Source organism: Zootoca vivipara, chromosome 9 (genome assembly GCF_965207765.1).
Source record: "Zootoca vivipara chromosome 9, rZooViv2.hap1.1, whole genome shotgun sequence".
Classification (NCBI taxonomy): Eukaryota; Metazoa; Chordata; class Lepidosauria; order Squamata; family Lacertidae; genus Zootoca; species Zootoca vivipara.
The window spans coordinates 4,356,501-4,379,420 of record NC_142592.1 but is presented as its reverse complement, the minus strand read 5'-3'; the positions used below and the strand labels follow the sequence as shown (position 1 = coordinate 4,379,420).

The following is a 22,920-nucleotide window of genomic DNA, read 5'->3' as shown; positions in this document are numbered from 1 at the left end:
ATTCAAATGGCCATCATCACCCCCTTCAATTTCTCTTTGAGAATTCTATTGCATATGAGAAACTGACAACATTTAGCATAGCCACAGGAATGCAAGCCTCAAAGTGTTTCAGGCAATATCCATCTCTACTAGCAGGATATTTTAAAATGGCATATAAGTAACTTCCAAGTAGAAAGTAACAATTTTGTTTTACTATTTTTTCCCCTTCCCACATAAAAATGCTGGGTCTTGCAGAATATGCAAAGCCCTTTTGCCAGGAATTGCAAGAACACAATAGTCTCTCTCACCCACTTACCTCTGCCACAGTTCCACTGCTTCAAGAAAAAAGAGGAAAAACAGGATACACAGGAGCTGCATGTGTATGTGCACAGATACACACACACACACACACACACACACACACACACACACACACACACAATGTGATGGCATTGGATGTGATCCAGCCTTTATATTTATCCTGGTTTAAAAGTGTTCAGAATTAATGAGGATGTTGCTAACTTGACCAACTCATTCAAAGGCCAACCCTCAGTGCTGGAGTGCAGAAGGTCTCTGGGTCAGACTGAGTAAGCATAGCTGCCAAGTCTCCTGTTTTTCGTAGGAAACCCCCATTTTTAAAGCCGTTTCCCGCTGTTATCCTGAATGGCGAAATATCCCGTAATTCCCCCGGGTTTTCAAAGCAGCTCCTGCCGGCCAGGGAGGCTCCTTCTGCGCATGTCTGGACATGCGCAAAACCGATTTCGGGTGCCGCAGTGCCCATGTCTGGGCACCGGAAATCGTGCAGAGCGGCACCGGAAGTCGCTTCTACGCATGTCCAGACATGCGTAGAAGCGACTTCCGGTGCGGCGCCGCTACTGATCCCAGATTTTTCAGTCCGGGAGTTGGCGGGGATGCTGAGTAAGCCTCCTGTCTGATACCTCAGAGTGGTTGCCAGTCAGTGCAGAAAACACTGACTCGTCCAGGGCCAGCTCTACGGCCAGGCTGGGTGGTGCAGGGCGCCACGGCGCTGGCCCGCCGGGGGGGGGCGCCACGCAGCTGCGCCCACCCGCCGCTCCGCCGCGCAGCAGCGCCATTGGCAGCAGCGCCCTCAACGGCCGCGCTGTGTGCTGAGCCCGTCCGCCCGTCGCGCTGGAAAACGGGGCGGTGGGGGGCGGTGGAGGGATCCGTCGCACCACGGCGCCAAAGGTGCTTAAGACGGCCCTGGACTCGTCCATTTTGTTTACATAAGCCAGGATATGAAGCAGGAATAGTCACTATGTGTAAGGGTGGCTCCCTACAGGGAGCCAGCCCCCATCATCCTGACATCCACCTTGCCAAGCACAGGGAGCAGCAGTGGGTCTGAAGCAGCCAGAGGAGAGGGGAAAGACTCGGAGGAAGAGAGAAGCCAGCGTGCGGAACGATGGGAAAGCTCAGGGGAGGAGAGATGTAGGCAAGGGCTCAAGGATACTGGAGAGCCCTTCCACCGCCTTGACAGGGAGGAGGCTGAGAGGGCATCGCTCCTTCCGGCGCAAGAGTTAAGGAGAGCACCATGACACAGGTCAAGGGGGAGGCGTTTTGGGGTGCCCCGACTACTTTGCTGGCGTAGGAACAGACGTACGCCATTGCATAGTGACCCTCTGACACTATGCCTTAAAAAAAATATTGAATTCAGCTTCATTGGATGTCCCCAAGTTCTAGAAGAGGAAAACCAATTTATAAAGATATAATATAAATTCTCACTGAGGTGCATGGTGTAATTGAGATGCTTCTTGTTGCAGGTTTCCCCATGCAAATCCAGACCCCTGATAGGGAAAAGCTCTAGGAGAAAGTAGTTCTTCCTAACAGGCTGGTTTTCTGTGTGCGGATCATAGCGAAGCACCAGAGGTCCCACCTGCAGCTTGAAGAGGGAGACCTGTGTCTCAGGAATACCGTCACAGAATTCTCTCTAAAATAAAAATGACAGAAGGCTTGAATTTCTTGTCCAACCTTACAACTCAGGGGAGGGGGGGAGCATTTTCTTTGATGCCCATTTCAGGGATATGATCGGAATGGCAAGTGCTAGCATGTGCACCATGGCTTTTGTTGCTGATGTTAACACCCTTTTAATCTTTCTGTGGAGATTAAGGATTGTTCTGGAAAGGGCAAGGAGGCCTTTGCTATAGGCTGGTTCTGAATGTTGAATTTCCCTCAGGGTGACTGTTGCTCCTTCCCTTCCATTTGTGGCCCAAATCAGGCTGCCAAATGTGTTTTCCAAACAGCCTGACTTCCCACTCAAAGAATTAACTTTTTACCCTGTTAACATGGGATGAGCAATAGGAGAAAACGGTTGTCAGCTGTTTAGCAGCAGTTGGTGCCAGTGAACTTTCTGTATGTTTGTGTCTCATAGGTCATGTAAAGATGGCCTCCCCCCCCCCTCTGAAGGCCTTATCCAAAGTCCCAGACAAAGCATGTTGACCTTTCCCCAGTAGATTCCTGACTTTTCATTTCAACTTCTCCTCCTCTTTCTCCGTGCTCCACATAATCCCTGGCCTCCTGGGACCTGCTCAGTGTTAAAATGCTGCAAATGTTGAGTCAGGGTGACAGGAGTTTGTAAGAGAGCACATGAACAAGCAAATCTATTGCCACCAGGCTTTTGCCTTCTGGAGCACGTCAGGCAGATCCTGTGACAAAGATTTTTAAATAACAAAACTGGGTTGCCTTCTCTATCACGTTCTGCTTACTCCTCCCCGCCCCAAATGCATCTTACATTTCCTTTCTGTCTGGCTCTCTGTAAAGGGACTAACGAATCTCATGTGGTTCCTGCATTAGATGGAATTGTGGCATTTGCTTAGCAGGTTTTGACAGCATTGGGAAACACAGACAAAGTGCATTGAAGGTCTTAAGGATGAGATCTTTTCGGAACCATTTGGTCCGGAGAGTCAACTTAAAGAAAACAAAATCCACACACAAAGAGCTTCACTCGGCTGATAGCATTCCATGTTAAACTGGCTGCCCGCAGGGCTTTTTTAAAAGCTGGAACTCCCTAGAACTTAGTTCCAGAACCTCTCAGAGGGGTGCTGTAAGGGGAAGGGCTTATAGAGAACAGCCCCCCCCCCCTCATCAGAAGCAGCCCATCTCCAAGCAGTCATGAAAGCGAAGGGACGGATGAGGAAAGTCAGGAGACGGAAAGGGAGTGCCAGACCTCTGGCAACATCCAGGAGCCCCTGCTCCACAGGCAGGAAGAGAGGGAGAGGGAAAGAGAGGAGAGGAATCAGGCAGAACGCAGACCCTTCCTCCCCGACTCCGGAGTTGAGGAGGAGGAGAAAGGGGAGGAGATTCACTGTCTTGAGGCTTTTGTGTTGGTCCAAATCGCGGAAGGGGGCAGTGCCGGATTCTGATTCGGAATGAGGAGACATGAAACCGACTGCTCGCTACACTGTAAATAATGTGCACTAATAAAGACTTCTGAAAGACAACCATGTGGAAGGTCGTTACTCAGGAGTAGTCACAATAACCTCTGGCAGGTGCCATTGCCATTAAAGAGAACAAGGGAGGCGTTCAAGGTGAGTTATGGCACCTCTTTTTCTAGAAAAATAGCACTGGCTGCCTGTTGTATCTGTGCATGTTGCCAGCTGCCAAATGGATGTAAATTGGCAGGAGGACCACATGGCCTTGCCTGACTCTGAATAGCTGTCAGAAAAGCTCAGTGCAGCGTATGCCTGCTCTACAGACACAATCCTTTGTTGCATATTTTGGAGTGAAGGTTAAGTCCTTGGCAAAAAGATGAAGCAATTTCCCACAGGAGCCTTAGGAGGACTTGCTCAAAAGCTGCTCTTTTGCAAACTTAGAAAAGACATGTGAAAATCGTTCCTTTTTTCACTCTGACCTGTTGCTTTAAAAAATAAATGGTAGTTCAGAAAACGAGTTCTGAATGGAAACCTGTTTGATTCATTGCTATTGGGATGAAGAAATGAAATCACCTATACAGGTCAGAAAAGGCGGTGGCAGGAGGGGGAGCAGTGAATAGATATAAAATAGGACTGAAACTTTGCAGGTTTGATTCTTTGGAAGGGTAATAGATTGGCCTGAATTTCACGACAATAGGATCTACAGCACAAAAGTTATAAGCGACAGAAGATTGGTGGGGTGTCCATTGAATTAAATGAGAAATGAAAGCGAATGAACTGCTTCAGTTATTCAAATGAATAAATTATAGAAGTAATGATAGCTTATCCTATCGCCACACTTCAGTTGTCACTTGAGTAGTGAAGCCGAGAGGCAAAGGAGGATCCCCAAAGTTATGTATTTAATGTCACTAAACCAATGCTAAGGCGACCCAGGGCCAGTTCTCTGCGGCAGCTTACCTTAAAGTTTTAAGTATCTATACGCTCATTGCTTTTATAAACATTAATTTTACCGTTGTACAAGTTTTTATATGTAAGTTTTGTCCTTTGGGATTGTTCCCCCAAATGTGTTTTTATAAGCTGGTCTCCGACCGTAATGACTGTTTCCCCAACCTAAAAGGGGAGGCACATTTTGTGCAGTCGCGTGCAGCCCCCCTGGGATCCCTAGGGCAGCCCTGGAAGTTTGGAAGCCGGCACTGCCCACCTGAGGCTGGAGACTGGTGTCTCCGCCCACTCGGTCAGTCGACCAATCCAGCCAAGGGGAGGCGTGCCGGGGGATTGGCCAGGTAGCCTTACCTGGCACACAGAGAAGAGGAGCCATTCTGGGGAAGCAGCCGACGGATTCAGAGCCTTCCCACCCTCCACTCCCTAAAATAATGCTTGCTTTACAGGTTTATTCCTTCCACAGGCGTACACGCACGCAGGCGCTGCTACGACAAGGCTGCTGTTAAAGGGCCGGAAAGGAATTTCTGTGCATTGGCAGGTTTCGCCTTTCCCGTAGCAATTTGTTGCAACTTGACGGTTGCAGGCCTTGGGCGGAATCCTTTAGTCATTTACATAAAGGAGGGGTGTGGGGGCGGAGACCCCCCCGCCCCAACGCGGTGGTGATTACAGGGTTCCCGTAAACAGGACAACTGTTTATGATGCCAGTTGGCTGTTATTGCCCTCCCCTTCCAGCGGCGGCGATCGCGGGGGGCGGGCTATCTGCTTGAACATATGTTCTCCAGAGTTAGCCCAACCCCCGCACATGCTGGACAACCCTGAAAGTTACCCCACCCCCGGCTGGGGGCTGGGAGGGATATATGCCCAATGCCTGAGCCAAGGTCTCCCTACATCTGAATTTTAATAAAGTTGTGGCCAATTTCAATCCCCAAAAAACATGGTCTTGCGTCTTTATTCCGCTCGGGGCTGCCCAGGGTTTAGGGGGGACTCCGCCTGACTGCGCAATAAATTATTCAATCAATCAATCAATCAATCAATCAATGCTAAGGCCAAAACCTTGGGGGTTTTGTTTGTATTAGCCCTTCTGTCTGCACAGAAGATTCTGATCTGCTATTTTCTTCTAATTTAGAAATTAGGTCTAATTAACTTTCAGGCAATGTGCTAAAGTCTACTTTGAAAATCATGGATCTAAGTTTTCACTGTCTTTTTTTCAAATGAGATTTTGTATCAATATCTGTACATTACTAGTTCAGATTCTTCAGCAATTCTTATTATTCTCTTAATTTGCAGGATTATCCTTACAAAGTGTGTTTCTCTGATTTGGGAAAGACCAGTCCTAGAACAGCTATTTGTAACTGATGAGCACTATTTTAGGAAATGTTGGTGAAGAAGAATCTTGCTAGAACCACCACAACTCCCACTGCATGTCAAATAAGATAATTTTAAGGCCACTATTCCTTAATGCAGTAGCTGAAATAGTTTCTCTATTTCACTGGAAGCTCCCCCCCCCACCTTTCTCCCCTTCTCACACCTATATATTGATCTGGAATAAAAAGGAACACAGTTTAAATCTACAGTGATGAATGGAGCACTTAGTTAAAATGTTTCCTAAAATGCATTAATCAATTATTAGTTTGAGCAATTATAATCTACTTTCAGGGCCGGCCTTGCGTGCAGGCTGGGCAGCGCAGGGCACCACAGTGCTGGCCCACCAGGAGGGCGCCGCGAGCTGCACCTGCCCACTGGCCGGCCGGTCTGCTGCGCAGCTGCGCGCTGCGCCCTCCCGCCCACCGCGCTGGGAAACGGGGCGGGAGGGCGCTGGAGAGATCGTGCTGTGTCTGCCCGCCCACGCAGCACGCTGCGCCCACCCACCCACAGCGCTGGGAAACGGGGCGGGAGGGCGCCGGAGAGATCCGGTGCACCACGGCGTCAGGGGCGCTTAAGATGGCCCTGTCTACTTTTATAATGTATTTCCCATTCTTGTGCCTTTTAAAAGAATAAGTAGTAACATTTTTTTTACATTTTGTTGAAATGTACGAAGGTTCACACTCTTAGCCTGATTTGAGGGAGCACAGCACACAACACTCCTTCTTTTCTCCTTGTTCTTTTCTTCTTCCAGGAAACAGTCCTTGAAAATGGTACAATTGCATATGAGAACTGGCTTGTACCCGGGAGTCCGGTCTATAGGCAATTTTGGATCTTTGATGTGCAAAACCCAAAAGAAGTAATGGAAAATGGATCACATCCAGTACTCAAGCAGAAAGGGCCTTACACTTACAGGTAGGCAAGGTTTTTTGTGTTAAATGTGTGTGTCCTTCTGTCTGTTCTTTTTTGAGGGTGGGTTGGTGGGCAGACCTGATTATTCCAAATCTGCTAGTTCTAGTGTTGTGCCAAAAACCTCTTCTCTAATTACTCAAAAGTCTTCTGTGAAAAAGGAGTCACACACTCCCCCCTCTGTGTTTTTCCTAATAATCTTGCTGGGTTCAGGACTGAGTTTACCCTGTCTTTGTGAGGTGGCTCTCTTTATATTAAACACTCATCCAGACTCCCAAGCAGCCTGCATTTCCTGATGTGTTTATTTTTAATCTCCACGAGAGGAGCTACTTCGTGTTGCCTTCCCTGAGCTTTAATTGAAGCATCAGAAGTTGGGGGGGGGACTGAGTTTGGCCATCAACCTCCATTGCATTATTTTCATCTTTGTCTTTAAGGAGAAGGCGGGACCCAGGTGGCGCTGTGGGTTAAACCACTGAGCCTAGGGCTTGCTGATCAGAAGGTCGGCGGTTCAAATCCCTGTGACGGGGTGAGCCTTTACCTTTACCTTTAAGGAGAACAAACCTTAATCTTCACTTTAAAAACAGCAGGAGCAGCAGCAGCAGTAACAAGGCCCAGCAGTCAGGTGCACAGTAGTTTGCATCCCTGCCTTTCCCTGCTTACGGGGCAGACTGGTTGATGTCACTGGGGAGATTTCAGGAAGTGCACATGGGTGGGAAGGCTGGACAATTCAGATCACTGGAGACAGATCACTTTCTGTCAAGTGAAAGAAGTGTAGGGCCCCTCAACCACCTCAGAAGTAAGGTAAGAGCAACAAAAACCCTGCGCCCAATCTATGGCTTAGAATAGATAAAACAAAGGACTTCCTCCCACAACACATACGTTATGGACCCTGCTCCCCCAGGAGGCAGTGATCACCACCAACTTCATGGGCGTAGGCAGGGGGCAGGAGGGGGCAGTTGCCCCCCCTAGAAGCAGGGCCGCTGGCCAGCCTGCCCCGCTGCCCGGTGCCGTCTCCCTTCTCCCTGGCTGGCTGTGGGGCGTGTGGAGGGAAAGCCCCAGAGCCGCGCAAAGCGTTTGGCTGGCTTTCCCTCCACCCGCCCCACAGCCAGCCAGCTAGAAGGGACGTCTCCCTTTTCCCTTGCTGGCTGTGGGGCGGGTGGAGGGAAAGCCAGCTTTCCCTCCACCCGCCCTGGTGATCGCGGAGAGGGAGGAGGGGATCGGAACAGCTCGATTTCGGGCTGATCCTGCCGCCCCCTCGCCCCTGCCTGTTGAGGGGGAGGAGGGGGTCGGAGGAGCCCGATTTCGGGCTGTTCCTGGTGCCCCCTCGCCCCTGCCGATCACGGAGGGGGAGGAGGGGGTCGGAGCAGCCCGATTTCGGGCTGATCCTGGCGCCCCCTCTCGCCCCTGAACGACCATGGCTTTCCTTGCCCCACTGTGGCCCCTCCCCCCGTGCCTTGCCCCCCCTTGCCCCCCTAATTTTGATCCTGGCTACGCCCCTGACCAACGTGAATGGCTTTGAAAGAGGATTAGGCAAATTCCTGGAGGAGAGGACTATTGACGGCTACTAGCCAGGATGGCTGGGCTCTTCAGCAATGCTTTCGAATACCAGTTGCTGGAAACCACAGGAGGGGAGAGGGCTCTTGTGCTCATGTTCTGCTCGCTGCTGGTATCCCACAGACATCTGGTTGGCTCCTGTGAGTGCAGAATGCTGGCCTAGATGGTGACCCAGCAGGCTCTTCTGCTCTTACGTAAATTTTCAGGGGGAACTCTTCTGAAGGCATTGACTTTAACTCAGAGTAGACTCATTGAAATAAACCGATAACCAATAATAAAAATAATAGTCATGCTCATTACTTTCAGTGGGTCTATTCTGAGTAATACTTAGTTGAATTCCACCTATATATATATTTAGTGCAAAGCACTGCGATGAAAAGGAAACCAGCAAAACTTATACCCAAAGCAACCCTAAAGATGTCAAGTGTGTTGGGGGAGAGGGAATGCTCTGGCATTGGGAAGAAATGCTGATTCAGCTGGCTGGTGCTATGTAGGCATTCTTTCAATTCAGCTTTTGCAGTTAAATTTCTTCTTTGATTTCTAAGGGTGCGCTATTTGCCCAAAGAAAACATCACTCAACATGATGACTCCACAGTGTCATTCTTCCAGCCAAATATTGCTCTCTTTCAGCCGCATCTCTCAGTCGGGCCAGAAAACGACACTTTCACAATAGTCAACCTTGCCGTTGTGGTACGTAAGCCAGGCAAATTACCTAATTATGTAACATTTAAACTTTCTCATCTTCAGATTACCCTTTTCTCACACATGCATCTTTCCAAATGCACAGGTTGAGTAATGAGGACAAAAGTTGTCCTCCAGCTACAAAATGTAATCAGTTTTAAAATAGTGCGGTTGTCTTTTTTGTTTTCTTTTTCCACCACAGAAAAGGCACTGTGTGGAGTTTGTGCGATTGTAGCCATACTCTGCTGTCTGAGCCCTCTTTGCCTTGGCCACTGGGGATGGAGAACCTTTCGCAAATCCCTTGTCCAGCTTCTATACTTGGCTTCTATGACAAGGCTACTAACAATGGTGCCAATTAGTGCCAGAGTGGGGGCATCTCCAGAGCCACCCAACCCTACTGAGACTGTAGCTCTCAAGAAAAGCACATTGCCAAACCCCCTTGGGACCTGATTTGTAGAACGATACACTGCATGTTTGCATCAATTTGAATTGTTTGTTTCTTTATATGGGAAGAGTGTTTCGCCCTTCTTAAACCCTCCGATTGCGCCACAGTAAAGCTAATTTCTTCCAGAGTTGACTGCTTAAACAGGTAGGGCTGGGAATAGCTTTCATTTTCCCAAATTAAAATTTGAGGTTAGAGATCTGGTGATGGTCTTGATCTAATGAGACTACTTTTCTTTGTGAACTGATATTAAAGCTGCATAGTTATTGATGATTAGGTGAATATTGTTATGTGGAGGGCTTGAAACTATCTCAGAAATCTTGAGCATCCCTGTAATAGGCCCCTCCCCTTTCCTCTCTTCTGAGGTCGGGATAGTAGCATAGCTGCCAAGTACCCCGTTTTCCCCAGGAAACCCCCGTTTTTACTTACCTTTCCCCCGCATCACTTCGTCTCCCGTTTTTCTCCGTTATTTTCTCCTGCCGGTTGGCATTTTTTTCTGATTTGCCCTTCTATGGGCACAAAAAATGGCCGCCACCAGCTTCAAAAGTAGCTTTTACCCATGACCGGAAGTGCGTTGACACAACTTCAGGTGTCGCCCGCCCATCTATGGGCACCAAAAATGGCTGCTGCCGACACCGGAAGTCGCGTTGACGCACTTCCGGTCATGCGTAGAAGCTACTTTTGAAGCCAGCGGTGGCCATTTTTGGTGCCCATAGAAGGGCAAAGCGACACCGGAAGTTACGTCAACGCAACTTCCGGTGTCACACGGCTGCCGGTCCCGGATTCTGCAGTCCGGGACTTGGAAGGTAAGGATAGTAGCAGCTAAGTGTTGTAGGTAAGATCGGATTGTCAACTGTGGTGCAGTTGCTCCATTGATTAGCTGTCTCTCCCTCCTCCAATATTTACCAGAAATATCCCTTCAGGAATTATAATGCTATATTTAGAGGCAGAAATGAAAGGTGTTGCACGCTCTCCATTATAGCTAGGAGAGCCAGGATGGTGTGGTGGTTTCAGCATCAGATTAGGAGTGCGGAGACCAAGGCTGAAATCCCCACTCAGTTACGAAGCTCACTTGGTGGCATTGGGCCAGTTGCCATTTCTCAGCCTCACCAATCTCTCAGGTTGTTGTGGGGACACAAGGGCGTGTGTGAGGAGAATCATACTGGCTAGAATTCTTGGAGAAAAGGTGGGATTTATGCACCTTTCCGCAGAACTGTAGCTATGGGGGGCCTATCCCAGATGAAGCCTCCAGAGGGGCACCATTGATTTCCATAGGTTTCATTGCATCATTCCATAGGTTTCATTGCATCTTGACTGTAGCAGCTTCCCCTCAAAGAATCCTGGAATTTGTAATTTTGTGAGGCCCTAAGAATATGCTCTTTAGAGATGCTAGTTTCGTTGCTTTAGTCCAGGCCTCCCCAAACTGCAGCCCTCCAGATGTTTTGGCCCACAACTCCCATGATCCCTAGCTAACAGGACCAGTGGTCAGGGATGATGGGAATTGTAGTCCAGAACATCTGGAGGGCCGAAGTTTGGGGATGCCTACTTTAGTCTATCACGGTACCCTGGGAGAAATCATGGTTTAGCCAGGATAAGTTTGCAGCTGGCCTTGCAGTTGCCAAAATAGAAGTTTCCTCCTGGCCCTTCGTTGTCTGAATGACTAACAGCTTTCATAACACAGCATATAAATAAATTCTGTAGCAAATGGAAGAGAACTGAGAAGCTGTGCACCATGTGGCTCTACATTTAGAGCCTTAAACTTCAGTTTTCTCTCTCCTTCTCACAGATTAGATATCCCTAATGTAGACAACTACCATATTCTGTCATACTTAATAGTGTGAAATCATGTCAAGCAATTAGATTCATTGTAGAATCAGAAGTTGGAAGTATCTTGGGTTGTGTGTGTGTGTGTGTGCGCGTGTGTTTAAGTTTAAAAATCCAGACATTTTCCCCCCATAGAAGACAAGAAGACTAGGCCAGGTTTCTAGTTCTCTTTGTACACGGTGGGCTTTTAAAACATTGGGGAATGTTTCAAGATTTCCTTCCCAAATGAGATACAGCAGACAGTGTACCAAAACATGCCCCATGTCACTGCTCTGATTCCAATCAGCCACACTGGTTATCACTAATGTCCAAAAGGTTTCATTGCCTGGTCTCTGGCAGGGTTATTGCAGCCTCTCAAAGAACAAGAGAGGAGGCATCTTGGTTGCAACCTGAATGCAAGAGGCAATATATGTGTTTGTGTTTGTCTCAGGCTGCACCTGCTTTGTATCAAAGTGGCTTCATACAAGCGTTGTTGGACATTTGGGTGAAGTCGTCGAAGTCCCAATTCCTTCAGAACAGAACTGTGAAAGAAATACTCTGGGGCTATGAAGATCCTTTCTTGAAGAAAATTCCACTTCCAGGAGTTGAAAGGGTTGTTGGCGTCTTCCTTCCTGTACGTATGCGTCCCCAAAGGGAAATAAACCACTTGTCTTGGTGGTGGGGTGCTGGGGGAGAATGGAAAGGCCCTTAGAAATTGGATCTTACAACCAGGCTGGGAAAAAGGAGAGGGTAGGATTGAAGGAGGGGAGGGGAGAATGAAACAACTCAGCTGGGGCTTCCTCGGCTGAGATTGCTCTTTTTCAGCCTTAAAGTAGCAAACCTGCTCCTTAGGGGCTTGTTCCGCCATTGCTGGGGGCAGCGGCAAAGATTGTCCTTCCACAGGCCACCATGTTGCCTCAGTCCACCCCCGCTGGACTAAACAGTGATCATGTACCCAGCCTGCCCTCTCCAGACCACAATTCCCATCAGCCTCAGCCAGCATTTTGGGAGCTGTAGTCCGGCACGATCTGAAGTCCACCCCATTGGCTAATTCTGATGCAAAAGGAGCAGGTGGTCTAGTTCCATTAGTGCCCACCCTTGAGAAATGAATAGGGTGGTTTTTATTTCTGTGCCATCCCGTTGACTGAGGCTTTACATTGAACATTAGTATTTCAGTATCTTACTTTGGGTTATTTATAATAAAAGATTCAAAATTTTGGTGGTGTCTAACCCATTTTAAATAGATCAGCAATATATCTACTTTTCTTGCCTTCAGTTTTGGCAAATCCATACTTAATAATAATAATAATAATAATAATAATAATAATAATATTTTATACCCTGTCCTCCCCAGTCAAAACCGGGCTCAGGGCAGCTAACACCAATTAAATTACAATAAGACATAAAAGAGAAGAAAACAATTAATTAAAATACAATATTAAAATTTTAAATTTTAAATGCAGCCTCATTTTAAGTATTCCATAAATCAAAGCCACGAGGGAGAAAAACACAGGGGTCAGACCGAATCCAACCCAAAGGCCAGGCGGAACAGCTCTGTCTTGCGGAAAGATGACAAATCCCGCAGGGCCCTGGTCTCCTGGGAAAGAGCGTTCCACCAAGTCGGGGCCAGTACTGAAAAGGCCCTGGCCCTAGTCGAGACCAATCTAATCACCTTATGGCTCGGAATCTCCAGAATGTTGTTATTTGTGGACTTTAAGGTCCTCCACGGGGCATACCAGGAGAGGCGGTCGCGTAGGTACAAGGGTCCTATGCTATGTCTTCATGCAAAAATGTGCAAGAGAAATAAATTGACTGCTAAGAAGCATGAAATGAGGAATGGTGTACATTTATTTGAACATAGAAAAGAACCCTGGGATTTACCTTCATTATCAAACCTGTTTGTACTGAAAATAGTGTGTTTTCTCTCCTCTCTCAAGTATAATGAGACATTGGATGGCCTTTATAGAATCCACAATGGGAAAAATGACACGAGCAAGACAGCACTCATCGAGAGTTATAAAAACAAAAGGTAATGTATATCTGAATAATGTGCATAGATTTTTTCCAATGCTTTGAAAATGATTCAGTAATCGTATACAGCGGCTCCTTTCTCAGCTTGCTGTTGCAAACTCCCGTGTCTCTGTATGAATTTACAGCCACCTGTTGGAAAATTCAGGACAGAATAAAGAAAGGACTTTCTTACACAGCACATGGTTGAAATATGGAATTTTCTCCCCCAGGAGGCAGTGATGGCCACCAACTTGGATGGCTTTGAAAGAGGATTGGACAAAGTCATTGGAGATTAAGCTATGGCCTGCCTCGACTGTTGGAGGCAGGATGCTTCTGAATGGCCCTTGCAGGGAGAGTGCTGTTGTGCCCAAGTCCTCTTTCAGGCTTCCCATGGGCATCTGGTTGGGAGAACAGGATGCTGACCTTTGGCCAGATCCAGCAGGTTCTTCTCAGATTGTTATTTCAGTGCAGAAAGATTGAATCTAGGAGATTGCTAGGCTTGAAATGACTCCATTGCAGAGATGTGTTTGACAACACTTTCAGGACAAAGTGTTATACTTGTACTTGTTCGGGACAAATACATTCTCTTGGCTTTATGAGAAGATACAGGGCCAAGATGATTGCCATTGGGTCCATATGCCTCCCTGCCTTGAAGCTATGGGGGAGAATGAAACTTGCCACTACCAAGGTTCTGGTGCAAAAATTAACTTTGATCAATGCTTCTCACAAGATGGTTTTAAATATAAAATCAACTGTCCTATGTATGCCTTCCTGAGTTCTTTTTTTGGAGGGAGGGATACAGATGAGATTTTAATTTTAATTTTGTGGATCAACAGCACACTAAAGCCAAGCCTTGATATTTGCACTAGTATTCTTGACGGAGGGAAGTTTTGTATACCTTCAAAGCCATTCTTACCTGCATGATCATCATTTGGCTGATAGAGGCAGGTCCTTCAAATGTAATGTGTATATATACCGTAGCAATGCTTAATTTAGCACAGCACCGTTCTAATGCACTGGTTTGGGCAGTTCTGTTTTGTTGAACATTTCACTCAGGCTGGTTTCAAAATTCTTGAAAGAGCAAGTAGTGTAGAAGGCAATGGGGAAATAATCACCTTGGAGTGGCTTCCCTCACTAACCAATAAGATGTAAACACAGCCTCCAAATGATAAGGCTCTGGCAGTAAGAATGCATATGTACCTTTTTGCGAGTGTGCCATAGAATCCTAGAACTGTAGCGTTGGAAGGGGCCACATCTAGTCCTTGTCTTGAGCCCAGTCTTATTCAACCTCTTTATCAATGACTTGGGCATCCTGATCAAGTTTGCAGATGACACCAAATTGGGAGGGGTGGCTAATACCCCAGAGGACAGGATCACACTTCAAAATGACCTGAACAGATTAGACAACTGGGCCAAAGCAAACAAGATGAATTTTAACAGGGAGAAATGTAAAGTACTACACTTGGGGAAAAAATAAATAAATGAAAGGCACAAATACAGGATGGGTGACACCTGGCTTGAGAGCAGTACATGTGAAAAGGATCTAGGAGTCTTGGTAGACCACAGACTTGACATGAGTCAACAGTGTGATGCAGCAGCTAAAAAAGCCAATGCAATTCTGGGCTGCATCAATAGGAGTATAGCGTCTAGATCAAGGGAAGTAATAGTACCACTGTATTATGCTCTGGTCAGACCTCATCTGGAGTACTGTGTCCAGTTCTGGGCACCACAGTTCAAGAAGGATACTGACAAGCTGGAACATGTCCAGAGGAGGGCAAGCAAAATGGTCAAAGGCCTGGAAACGATGCCTTATGAGAAACGGCTTAGGTAGCTGGGTATGTTTAGCCTGGAGAAGAGAAGGTTAAGGGGTGATATGATAGCCATGTTCAAATATATAAAAGAATGTCATATAGAGGAGAGAGAAAGGTTGTTTTCTGCTGCTCCAGAGAAGTGGACACGGAACAATGGATTCAAACTAATAGAAAGAAGATTCCACCTAAACATTAGGAAGAACTTCCTGACAGTAAGAGCTGTTCGGCAGTGGAATTTGCTACCAAGGAGTGTGGTGGAGTCTCCTTCTTTGGATGTCTTTAAGCAGAGGCTTGACAGGCATATGTCAAGAATGCTTTGATGGTGTTTCCTGCTTGGCAGGGGGTTGGACTGGATGGCCGTTGTGGTCTCTTCCAACTCTATGATTCTAGTCCAAATCCCTGCAATGCAGAAATCTTTTTTCCAATGTGGGGCTCAAACCCATTACCCTGAGATTAAGCATCTCATGCTCTACTGACTGAGCTCTCCAACATGCATGACTCCTTTCCATTTAGCTGTGCCTGAGGCATGACACGAGTTGTCCATGCTTGCCATGGTTGACACCTGGCAGTGTAAGCCAGGCTTGCGAATCCTGTAGCAGCCCTAGACTCAGGGAGCTGCATCATTGAACCAGGCCTTTGATTGCACAAGAGAATCCTTCTGAAAAGAAAGCCCTGTGGCATGAATCAGTCTCCTATATTAATATAGAAAATTGTACTGTATAGCAAAATGGATCTTTCTCTGAAGTTCTGTCATCATCCCCTTTTTTTCTTTTAAAGCACCCTTCCATACTGGGCCGGAGGTTGTGCTATGATCAACGGCACAGGTAAGTAAGTGTGAGTGGGTGTAAACTACTGATATTTAGGACCAATTTCTTACTAAAAATCTTGAGCCAGAGAGCTTAAAAGCACAAGTGTTCTGCATTGTCAGTAAATTTAATGGTTCTTTTATATGGATCTGTCCCAGGTTGCCACCAAGCACATTCCTACATGTCATGCACCTTGCAAAGAAAGACTCTCTGCTCTGCAAATGCATTGTCACATCCATGGGGTTATTTGTGGGCTGCACTGCAGATCTCTGTAGATAGAAGGCAGAGCAGCAGATCTGCCTGTTCCCATAGTTTGCTTGAAAATAAGGCCATAGGAAAACAAGGACACAGGAGTGCTCTTCTACAACTTTGGATTTAGGGGCACAAAAATAGTGTTGGTAGGGCCTTCTCCTGGTGACCAATTTGAGTGCATTGATGAGCACAGAAAACAAACAACCGTATCAGAAGGTTTTTTTTTAATTTGTCAATTTGTATTCTGCACTTCTGTTTGCATTGTGTTTTTGGTGGAAAATGTATTTATTTTGGTGTGAAAATGCTTTATTTTAAGGCGTTTTAAAAATACATTGAATCTTGCACAGCTCACTGTTGCCATCTAGTGTCACACTTGTATATTGTACTTTACAACACCTTTGCAATGTTTTATTTGCAGCTGTGTAGCTGAGTCCCTAATGTGCTTTAGCTGGCCCTGAGACCCTCTGGTGCAGGGCAAGTAGGAAAAATATAACAAATAATATTAAGTAGTACATAAAGCCTTGGGTGAAACTTTGAAATGTGTTTGTGGGCAGGAGCCACTCTGCCAAGAGAATCATTACCTTGCTTGAGCTTGTCTCTTCCTCCCTGTTTTGGCTGCTGCTGTTCTCCCATTACGTGAGGAAATGCACAGCGAACACCGGAGGTTGATGACATTAGTACAGGCATCCCCAAACTGCGGCCCTCCAGATGTCTTGGCCTACAACTCCCATGATCCCTAGCTAACAGGACCAGTGGTCGGGGAAGATGGGAATTGTAGTCCAAAACATCTGGAGGGCCGAAGTTTGGGGATGCCTGCATTAGTACCTTTGGTGCCTGGCAATGCCTCTTATCCCACATGTCTCAGCTTTAGGATGTCTTCATGGCGGGGGTGGGGGGTGGGTAGAGACAAATGGAGCAACAAGACAGCTAAGCTAAATGCGGACAAGTGCCAATAAATAAACTTTCTGAGATTTTATTGCAGCAACATCTCGTGGGAGCTCCTGTTTGCTGTGTTTGTCCTTCAGCCATCTGTACTCGCTGTGTGTTCCCTGCAGGCCATGGAAACCTGTGGGAATTGAAGGAGTGTGTGCTTGTTATTAGTCAATAGAGACAGTCATCCTAATGCCATGGGACAAGCAGCCATAGCTCTGCTATGAAATCAGAGAGAATATTCAGATTTAGATGTGATCAAAAAAAGCTGGTGCTACCTCTGCAGCTCATTTATTTCAACAATCACAAACAGGAACACTACGTGCCCTTGGAATTGGTTCAGAGTACCTCTGACCTAGAGAATGGTAATTGTTCTTCACTGTTGGCACTAATTATGAGTTGTCAATCTGGCAGTCGAACAAGAACCAGCAAGTCTAGTTCAATGAGGTAGTAAAGTCCCATTCACTTATAGGAACGAGTCATCTAGGAATGCTTATGAAATTTCTACTTGGCTGAATTCCACCTATTTGGGGTTTCTAAATCACCCAGCCTTAGTTCTTGGATTGGCACCAATAAATTAACCTAGCATTATCAGGTGACATCTGATTCCTTATTCTACTTCGAGATTGTTTTCCTGTAGGTGCGCGCTGGGTCATGATAGTCTTTCCTCCAATTTTGTCGGTGTACATTTGATTTCCCTCCTCAGGACTCAGTCTATTTTCAAGCCACTAAATAGCATCTTTGAAAACGCTTGCAAATATGTTGTTGTTGTTTAGTCATTTATTCGTGTCTGACTCTTCGTGACCCCATGGACCAGAGCACGCCAGGCACTCCTGTCTTCCACTGCCTCCCGCAGTTTGGTCAGACTCGTGTTGGTAGCTTTGAGAACACTGTCCAACCATCTCGTCCTCTGTCGTCCCCTTCTCCTTGTGCCCTCTATCTTTCCCAACATCAGGGTCTTTTCCAGGGAGTCTTCTCTTCTCACGAGGTGGCCAAAGTATTGGAGCCTCAGCTCCAGGATCTGTCCTTCCAGTGAGCACTCAGGGCTGATTTCCTTCAGAATGGATAGGTTTGATCTTCTTGCAGCCCATGGGACTCTCAAGAGTCTCCTCCAGCACCATAATTCAAAGAAATCAATCATTTGGCAATCAGCCTTCTTTATGGTCCAGCTCTCACTTTCATACATTTCTTGTTCGCCAGAAGCAGCTTAGTCATGCTGGCCACATGACCCAGAAGCTGTACGCCAGCTCCCTCGGCCAGTAAAGCGAGATGAATGCTGCAACCCCAGAGTCGTTCGCGACTGGACCTAATGGTCAGGGGTTCCTTTACCTTTATGCTGATATTTAAACCAGAGGTAGTCAAGGTAACCTTCAGATGTTGTGGATCACAACCTCCATCGTGTGTGTTGTGCAAACCTGAGTGCAAGCTGGTAATTTATATGCCATTTCTCATTTTATTTGCAGATGGGGCTTCCTTTCCCCCTTTCGTCCAAAAGAGTGCAAGACTTAATTTATTTTCTTCTGATATTTGCAGGTAAAGAGCATCATAAAGTCCTTTTCTATACTTGAGTTAGGAAGGATCTAATGATTAAAAGTTGTTTTATTTTAAAAAATCTGGCTTATAGTCAGCCTGGGGTAATGTTGAAGAGAACCAACAACATTGATCTGACAAAGCTTCTGGATTGTTTGGGCCAAATTTGGGCATCACATGAGAGATCAATGACCAAATTCTTCCACATTTTTTTAAAGTTTAAAGGCAGGCACAGAATGCCCCAAACCACACAACTACAGTGCTGTTTGCCAATAAAAACCCTCCCCCAAAGTTACTATTTACCCATATGGAAATCTAGTGTGTTAACTCCTCTGGTACCATTCTTTTCACCAGTTACTTTTTATGGCAGCCCATCAAATTTTTGGTCCCACTGTATCAAAAACTGCTGTGAGGTAATACTACAGAAGCAATATTTCTTTGGGCCTTCCCAGGAGGAAAATCATCCATAAGGGTTGCAAATTCATATTAGATCTTCAAATGTGTTTAGGCTTGTTTTGGTCACCTCATGCGTTTGGAGGTGTTGGAAACACAACGAAAGTTATGGGCACAGCTTGAAAATAATGGGCAGGTTGAAATCTCTGGGTCGTATTTTAATTTTGCAGATAGCCACCAAATGTATGGGAAGTATATGGATAGCAGATTAGGATCATAGAAATTATGAAATATGTATGTTTGCTCTTAAATTAAGGTGCCACCTCCCTGTCCCATTTCCTATCCAGATCCATCTACAGCAACTTTGACAGTGAACAAACTGTGAAGGACATTCCACTCTATCGCTTCATTGTCCCTCCAGGTGCTTTTGCGTCTCCTCTTGTCAATCCTGACAACATCTGCTTCTGCACAGAGAAAGAGATATCCCAGAATTGCACCTTAGCTGGGGCACTGGACATCAGTTCTTGCAAACAAGGTATCTGCCTGCATTTTGAGATGAGCAAGCTACTGGAGTGGTTAATATAGAGCTTTGGAGCTCCGGACAATACATACCTACCAAGTTCCTGTGGGAGAAATAAGGGACCGGACCGGAAGTAGCAGACCAGAAGTACTGCTGCCGCCATTTTGGAACTGGGCGGAGCATGCTCAGAAGCGACTTTTGATGCTGCTTTGCCCAGTTCCAAAATGGCCACCGCACCAGAAGTCGCATTGCAGCCATTTTGGAACTGGGCAGAGCTGCATCAAAAGTCGCCTCTGAGCATGCTCCGCCCAGTTCCAAATTGGCCGCCACGCCAGAATAAACTGGGGAAAAACAAAAAAAATCCGTTTTTTTCAGCTGAGAACAGCTAGAAAAACGGGGGTTTCCCGGGGAATACGGGAGACTTGGCAGCTATGGGACAATATGAACTTGGGAAGTGGTCCTGCCATAGGCTGTGCCCTCTGCTGTCCAACTAACAGCTCTTGGTGAGAATGGAGACACCAGGGGCAAGGCTCTGTATAGGGTCCAAATTATGTTACTTGCATTGAGTTCTCATTGATTTCATTGGAGCTTAAGTCATGTCTTAAGGTGTCCTATTAGATTTCAAAAGGGAACCAAGAGCTCTTTCTCTACAGCAATACTGCTAAAATGGAGTTGATCTATTAAGAGCAAATCTATTAAGGGCTGCATCTGAACTCACTTGAGAGGGTACATTGTGATTGAGGTTTTATAATGTAAAGCTGAGGAAAATTCAACAATGGGGTAGATTGAAAAAAAGAGAACTAAAATACTTGTGAGAGTTTTGTTTTTGTTTTTTTAAATGCAACAGATTTCATTCGCTGTACACAAACTTTCAATACTTCAAATGTACACACATTCATACGTCTACATATAGGTGTGTGCATGTGTACAGGGAACAGAATTCCACATTGTAAAAATTTTGCTTGTTAAACCACAGAGCCTAGGGCTTGCTGTCAGAAGGTTGGTGGTTCACATCCCCGCGATGGGGTGAGCTCCCGTTGCTTGGTCCCAGCTCCTGCCAACCTAGCAGTTCGAAAGCACATCAAAGTGCAAGTAGATAAATAGGTACCGCTCTGGCGGGATGGTAAACGGCGTTTCCATGCATTGCTCTGGTTCACCAGAAGTGGCTTAGTCATGCTGGCCATATTGACCCGGAAGCTATACGCCGGCTCCCTCGGCAGTAAAGCGAGATGAGCGCCACAACCCCAGAGTCGTCCACGACTGGACCTAATGGTCAGGGGTCCTTTTACTTTTACCTTACAACATCTTGTACAACATTACTCATAAGAATCGCAGGTGTGCCTGGACTCCCACTGGAGAAAGGGTGAGATGAAAATGAAATAATTTGCAAAGTCTTTCTTTTTTTATGTTAAGCCATGTTAGCATACTGTCCTATACTGGCACTATACATTCAAAACTTATATCTGATTGTGTGGCAAAACAGACCTGAATTGTGGTTGCATATCAAAGGTTTATTATCTGTGGTTGCATCATGTTTATTTACAGCAGGGGTCTCCAAACTTACAGCGCTTCGGGCCGGTGCCTGCAGCGCCGATCGCTCAGCAGGCCGGAGGTCATTGGAGTGCACTATTTCTGGCGCACTTCCGGGTCGCAGGAGCACCAGAAATAGCTTGTGCGCATGCGCTCGGGTCTCCTCCGACCCGGAAGTGCACCGGAAATGACGCTTGTGCATGCGTGCAAGCTATTTCCAGTGTTCTAGAACCTGGAAGTGGGCAGCTGCGCCACGCCGGTAAGAGCAGGCAGCGGCAGCGGGGGTCACTGCGGGCTGGATAGCTGCGTCCTTCAGGCCATTTCTGGCCTGCGGGCCATAGTCTGGGGGTGCCTGATTTACAGTATAAATTAATGTACGTCTAAATTGTCACTGTTGCACAATGCAATGTCTTGTGTAATTTAAGTAGATGTCATTATATTTGCCTCAAATGTTAGCATTGTGAGTCCAAAATCCTTTTCCAACTCGGTTTTTAAAAATGAGAATAACTGAAGAACTTTTGCCTTTTCTTTCCCCACTACCAGCATACCTTTGATTCCCCCTCCACCTCTTACCCAATTAAGCTGACCACGCTGGTACTCTGGCAGCTGCAAGCATGAAGAAAATGGCCTTCAGTTCCATTCTGAGCCCCTGGCATGCTGCTGCATAGTGTGCTGGTTGGTGGTGGCCCCTGGAACAGATGTAGTTTTCCCCATATAGGCTGAGTAGCATGGTTTTTAGCATGCTGGGTGCTAGAAAGAGAAGGGAGAAAGTAATCTTGCTTGCTTACTGCCATGGGATTGTACTGATGTTTTTTCTCTCTCCTCTTCCTCCGCAGGAAAACCTGTATATGTTACACTCCCCCACTTCCTCCATGCAAGTGAAGAAATTTCTCAAGGCGTTGAAGGCATGCACCCAAATCCACATGAGCATATGACCTTTTTGGATGTAGAGCCAGTAAGTAATCACACTGTACCCTTTCGCTCTCTCCCCCTCCCTACCTCTTCTTAAGTGGTTGAGTTCTGTCATTTAGAGAAACTAGGACAGGCACCCCCAAACTGCGGCCCTCCAGATGTTTTGGCCCACAACTCCCATGATCCCTAGCTAACAGGACCAGTGGCCAGGGATGATGGGAATTGTAGTCCAAAACATCTGGGGGGCCGAAGTTTGGGGATGCCTGAACTAGGATTTGGCTTGCAGTAGAGCTCAGACTGATATCCTTTAAATGCATAACTTAAACAAAACTTGTAAGGGACCCAGGTGGCGCTGTGGGATAAACCACAGAGTCTAGGGCTTGCCGATCAGAAGGTTGGCGGTTCGAATCCCTGCAACGGGGTGAGCTCCCGTTGCTCGGTCCCAGCTCCTGCCCACCTAGCCGTTTGAAAGCATATCAAAGTGCAAGTAGATAAATAGGGACCGCTCCGGCGGGAAGGTAAATGGCGTTTCCGTGCGCTGCTCTGGTTCGCCAGAAGCAGCTTTGTCATGCTGGCCACATGACCCGGAAGCTGTCTGCGAACAAACGCTGGCTCCCTCGGCCTATAGAGCGAGATGAGCACTGCAACCCCAGAGTCGGACATGACTGGACCTGATGGTCAGGGCCCCCCTTTACCTTTACCTAAACATAACTTACAGGTAGCCCCCAAAAGGGGGTGAGGTGGGATCCTAGCATCTTCTGCCTTGTCACACAGGATCTTGGCACCAGCGCTCGGATGCAGTGACAGCCTGTAACTTATGGATACTGCATGTGATCTTGGGATTAACTTTTGGGGTTCGTGAAAGAGTGGCCTTGGGAAAAGCTCCCTGAGGGACCTGTTGTCGTCAGGCGTTTCTGAAGTTGGGCAGGGCCTAGTTTGCGTCAGACTTTTAGCAGCCAGCCATGTGAGACGAGGGAGAATTATTCTCCACTCTTGGCAGAGGTCTCTCCTGCCTCATTTCTTGATATCAAGGAACACAGGAAGCTGCTTTAGACCAAGTGAGACATCTCGCTCAGTCCTGACTACACCGACTGTGTGTACCTCTCCATGGTTTCAGATGCGGAATATTTCGAGCCCTAACTGGCTGTGCCAGAGATTGAATCTGCAC

At 46.8% G+C, this 22,920-nt stretch overlaps 1 protein-coding gene across 17 annotated transcripts in view; it reads left to right on the top strand.

Annotated features, from left to right (window-relative positions):
• The window catches only part of CD36 (CD36 molecule (CD36 blood group)), a 73,001-nt gene that overhangs the window by 39,788 nt on the left and 10,293 nt on the right, over positions 1-22,920 (top strand). For all 17 annotated transcript variants that reach the window (XM_088652035.1, XM_088652044.1, XM_088652043.1 and 14 more), the window contains 8 exons: positions 6,424-6,584; positions 8,678-8,822; positions 11,510-11,692; positions 12,996-13,087; positions 15,657-15,703; positions 18,331-18,400; positions 19,138-19,325; positions 21,677-21,795. In XM_088652035.1, the coding sequence (XP_088508161.1) occupies positions 6,424-6,584; positions 8,678-8,822; positions 11,510-11,692; positions 12,996-13,087; positions 15,657-15,703; positions 18,331-18,400; positions 19,138-19,325; positions 21,677-21,795 (1,005 nt within the window). The remainder of the gene's footprint in view (positions 1-6,423; positions 6,585-8,677; positions 8,823-11,509; positions 11,693-12,995; positions 13,088-15,656; positions 15,704-18,330; positions 18,401-19,137; positions 19,326-21,676; positions 21,796-22,920) is intronic.